The following is a 4,985-nucleotide window of genomic DNA, read 5'->3' as shown; positions in this document are numbered from 1 at the left end:
CAGACAGACAGACAGACAGACAGACAGACAGACAGAGAGACAGAGAGAGACAGAGAGAGACAGAGAGAGAGAGAGAGAGAGAGACGGGAACAGACAGAGAAACAAGAGCAGAAAGCAGAGGAGATGGGGACGGTGAACAGTTATAGATCCGGTGACATGGCTATCTCTTCCGCCGTCCGTGTTCCCGGCCGATCACCCCCTGTGCCACAAGGGCGTTGTTTTACACTTGTCATTTTCCCGCACTCTCGCCCTGCCCACTTCTTCCTCAGGCCCGGCCCCCTTTTTCTCATGGCGACAATCGCCCCGCCCCCCAACTATCGCACCTTTCTCCGTTTACTTCCCTTGTGTCGGTCGGCCAGGCGTCGGAGCGTTTCAAAACATGACCAAGTTTGGTATCTGAACGTGGATGAAGCGAGGAGGATATTATTTCTTCTCTGTTCAGTTTCAGGATAGCGTCTAGCGTGGTTATATATTTTTTTCTCTCCGGAACTCTTTCTCTGACTTTCTGGAAACGTTCGTCTATATGCAGTGCAGCGTGCTGAGGTGAACGTACAATTTGTGGCAAGCAATATTCAAGGGAGTGTGGAGAAAAGACAAGGTAAGGAAGAACACGTTAGGGGAAGATACGAGAGAAGAGAGAGCTCGCGACATCCCCAGTCTCGCAGGCCACCCTCTCTCTCTTTCTCTCTCGCTCTCTTTCTCTCTCTCTCTTCTCTCTCTCGTCGCGGTCGATACGGCTAGCGGGCGGGCGGGCAAGTCTCCGCGGTTTGTGTGACGCGGGCATCAACCAATCCCGTGCCTCCTAGCCCAGTGACGGTAATTTAATCGGTCATAATGATTTGTCAATCAAGCAGAAGCGTCGACCAATGAGAAGGCGCCTGCGCCTCCTCATCGTGGATGATAATGGTTAGCGGGGAGCTCCGACTATTCACAATGCATGAATAAGGCAGGAGACGAACAGCTTGGATTTTGCAAGTCTGATCAGCAGTCTCTATTGTGAAGTGTACACATCGGCCGTGCTGACCGCTTGTGACTATTTGTGTGTGTCTTACCGACTGGAAGTAGATTAGGCAGAATTCTAATTCCGTGGACAGCTGATTTTGTATAGAGAAAGTGATTGCTTCGGAACGCGTTTGCGTATGCGGATTTGAAAAATAAAACCATAGTAGAAACTAGTTTTTGTTTCGTGAGAGACGAAGGATCTACAGTTCTCTCTGGTTCTAGTTAGTACTATATTATTATTGGTGATTCCAGACTTTGGCTGAACTTTGTGTACTTTTCGTCGTGTCTTTTCCCCTCTTTCTCCTTGATGAGAGCGCCGAATGTAGTGTGTCGGCGCGGATAGCGACAACAGTGGACTCTCCTTCCCGCCCCCAGTGGTCGCCCGTCACCATAGCTGTGGATTGCTACAGCATGGCGGCACCTAGTGCCTCACTCTACCTGTCGCCTAGCGTGCCGTCCTCCCTCAACACCGGTCAGCCCATGACCAACCACGGGATGCACGTGCCCTCGGGCCAGCAGTACTCCCCCCATCGGGACATGCCGGAGATGAAGTACATCCCGCCCCAGCACCACCAGAACGGCCACAGTCACAACCCCCACCTGGGTCAGCCCCAACACAACCCCTGGCTCTCCCCCAGCCCGCACAGCGACCCCGGCCACTGGTCAAGCATGGGCGGACATCTACACCACCAGGACATGAAGGTCAACCAGCTGAGCAGCATGGACGGTCACGTAGGTACCTTGCACCACAGACCACAGTCCCACCACCAGATGCAGGTAGCACAACACAACTGGCAGATGCCGCCCCTACAGAACCTCTCCTCCCTACAGAACGCCCAGCACCCGATGCACCATCAGGGTTACGGCATGAACATGAACGGCATGATGTCCCCCACACACCAGATGCACCACGTCCTGAGGGAGCCCGAGCACGACCTTGACCCCCACCCTCCCTCAGACGAAGACGCGCCGACCTCCGACGACCTGGAGGCGTTCGCCAAGCAGTTCAAGCAGAGGAGAATCAAACTGGGGTTCACGCAGGCGGACGTGGGGCTCGCGCTGGGGACTCTCTACGGTAATGTGTTTAGTCAGACCACCATCTGCAGGTTCGAGGCGCTGCAGCTTAGCTTTAAGAACATGTGCAAACTCAAACCGCTCCTCCAGAAGTGGCTGGAAGAAGCTGACTCGACCACCGGGTCCCCCACAAACATCGACAAGATCGCCGCCCAGGGCAGGAAGAGGAAGAAAAGGACGAGCATCGAAGTGACCGTGAAGGGGGCGCTGGAGAGTCATTTCATGAAGTGCCCCAAACCCTCAGCGCCGGAGATCACGCACCTCGCCGACCAACTCCAACTGGAGAAAGAGGTGGTCCGAGTGTGGTTCTGTAACAGAAGGCAGAAGGAAAAGAGGATGACCCCTCCCGGAAACATCGGGCCTAACGGCGAGATCATCATGCCGGACGGTACAGAGGACGGGTCGTCTGTTCACGACGGGAGCCCACTCCACGACTCCTGCAGCCCCATCCACAGCGGGGCGGCTGGCGGGGGTTCTCCGGGGATGCCTACGTCGTACAGCGGCGCCTTGACCCCCCACTCCCTCAACAACCACTCGGTACTGTCCCCACTGTCTCAGGTCTCCTCCCTCCTATCCCACTCTCTCGGCGGACACCCGCACCACGCCCAGCACCACCCCGTCTCTAACTCCCCGCCACCACCAGTGCCACACCACTACCAACTTCAGCAGCATCACCAGCAACAACAACAACAGCAACAGCAGCAACAACAACAGCAACAGCAACAACAGCAGCAACATCAGCCTCTGGTGCTCAAACACTCGCCCCCGCCGCACTGACTAGCGGCCGAGGAGTCGCCACAACATCGCCATCTTCACCACCACCATCATCATCACCATGGCTACGGCGACTCCTTTAGCAACAGCAGCAACAGCAACAACAACAACAGCAACAACAACAACAACAACAGCCACACGGACGATTACAACCGCTCGGACGAGTACACTCACGCGGACGATTACACCCACCCAGAGGACTATTCTACATACTCACAGCGCTGACAGACCCGTCTCGCTTACATGTAAGTACAGCCAAAACAATTATCTCATTTAAACAAATAGCCAGCAAACAAACAAAACACACAGACATACATTATGTACTGCCCAAAGAATTCTGTCATTGAAAAATATCACCCAACAAACAAACAAACAAACAAACAAACAAACAAACAAACAAACAAACAAACAAACAAACAAACCAACAAACAGTAAGAACATCCTACACAGTTATTGTGATTTAACAGAAAAAACTCAACCAACAAACAAAACATAATCTACCAACGAACACAGAGTACAGCCTACACAATTCTGTGATTTAAAAGAAAATAATCGACAAACAAAACATACCAACGAACACAAAGTACAGCCTTCACAATTCTGGGTAAGATTGAAGAATACCGGACCAGCGGACTGACTTTGCCTATGTCTCAACCGTAGGAATTCATAATTTACCCGTTTTTAATATCTCTCAATGGAGAATCTCGGACCGGTAGATCTATTCATTAAAATTTTGTCAGGTGGGAGACCCCCATGAACCCTCCCCTCCCCCCTCCTCCACCCCAACCACCCGCCCCACCTACCCCACTTTCTCGCGCAATAATGTACGAGTGGTCCGGTATTCTTCAATCTTCCCCAATTCTGTGATTTAAAAGAAAATAACCGACAAACTAAACAAAACACACAAAACAAACAGTAAGTACAGCCTTCAGAATTATGTGATTGAAAAAAACAAAAACAAACAAACCACCCAAACAAACAAACAAAACAAGCAAACAGCCCCCAAAACAAAACAAAATAATTCGATAATAATATTATTGTTATTACATCATGGTATACTCCCAACAAAACCGGTGTCGTCCGAATCTCCTCGTGTACACCTAAGTGCAGTAACAACCCGTGCGTGTCTTGTAACAAGTGAATGGGCCGTTTTCTTTTCATCTCTCCTATAAGTCAGCAATACGTGAATAATTATGTGGATATGGAGGCTACTCACAGCTAAGGCCGCGTCTTATTTTCTCCCTCCTCCCCCCTTCCCACCCACACACACACACATACACACCTCAACTCACCCCCTCATAAGTGAACCATTAAAAAAAATATCCAAAAAACAACAACAACAAAACAACAACAACAACGACAACAAAAAACAAACACACTCAAAAAACAAACATAAAACAAACCAACCAAACAAACAAACAAATAAACAACCAACCAAACAAAAAAACAAATAACAAGACAAAATAACAAACGAAGAGCCTTGTGCCTGTCCTCAGAACTAATAACTTTTTTGTCTCCGGTACAATGTTGCGTTCTTCCGATCTGTTCTATAAGCTAGCAACAATATGTGTCGGGGCTCTCAAACCAAACACTTGTTATTTTTTCAATCTCTCTGGTGTGAATAGAACAGAATACTCGAGCAAATTAATTATATCGGAACTTGTTTACGATTATAATGATGTGTTAGAGACAGGTTCTGTGTTCGTGGAAAGCAATTGAAAAAACACAATTTGAAACAAAATAAGGTAAACTTATTCTAATTATTCTTATTGGGAAGAAACTAAAACAAGAACAACACAACACAACACAACAACACAACAGCAGCAGCAACAACTACAACAGCAGCAGCAACAACAACAACAACAACAACAGCAACAACAATAACAACCCCCCCAAAAACCCACACAAAAAACAGCAACAAAAAACAACAACAGCCCAACCCAACTTCGACCTCACAATGTTTAAAAATAGTTTCAGTTATTCTCATATATCCTGGTCGACCACATAAATCAAATGACACCACCCCCACCCCCTTATGTGTGTGTGTGTATGTGTGTGTGTGTCTGTGTGTGTGTGTGTGTGTGTGTGTGTGTGTGTGTGTGTGTCTATGTGCACGCGTGTGCGTGTGTGTGTGT

At 48.9% G+C, this 4,985-nt stretch overlaps 1 protein-coding gene across 1 annotated transcript; it reads left to right on the top strand.

Annotated features, from left to right (window-relative positions):
• The first annotated feature begins 349 nt into the window (after positions 1-349).
• LOC101854491 (POU domain, class 3, transcription factor 1) lies at positions 350-3,423 on the top strand. The gene has a single exon (XM_005096017.3). It carries the CDS (start codon positions 1,414-1,416, stop codon positions 2,851-2,853), a length of 1,440 nt encoding a protein of 479 aa, XP_005096074.1. The 5' UTR covers positions 350-1,413; the 3' UTR covers positions 2,854-3,423.
• Positions 3,424-4,985: the final 1,562 nt, after the last annotated feature.

This window comes from Aplysia californica, unplaced genomic scaffold (assembly GCF_000002075.1).
Source record: "Aplysia californica isolate F4 #8 unplaced genomic scaffold, AplCal3.0 scaffold00119, whole genome shotgun sequence".
Taxonomy (NCBI): Eukaryota; Metazoa; Mollusca; class Gastropoda; order Aplysiida; family Aplysiidae; genus Aplysia; species Aplysia californica.
The sequence above is the reverse complement of the archived record's forward strand: the minus strand, read 5'-3'. Positions and strand labels throughout refer to the sequence as shown.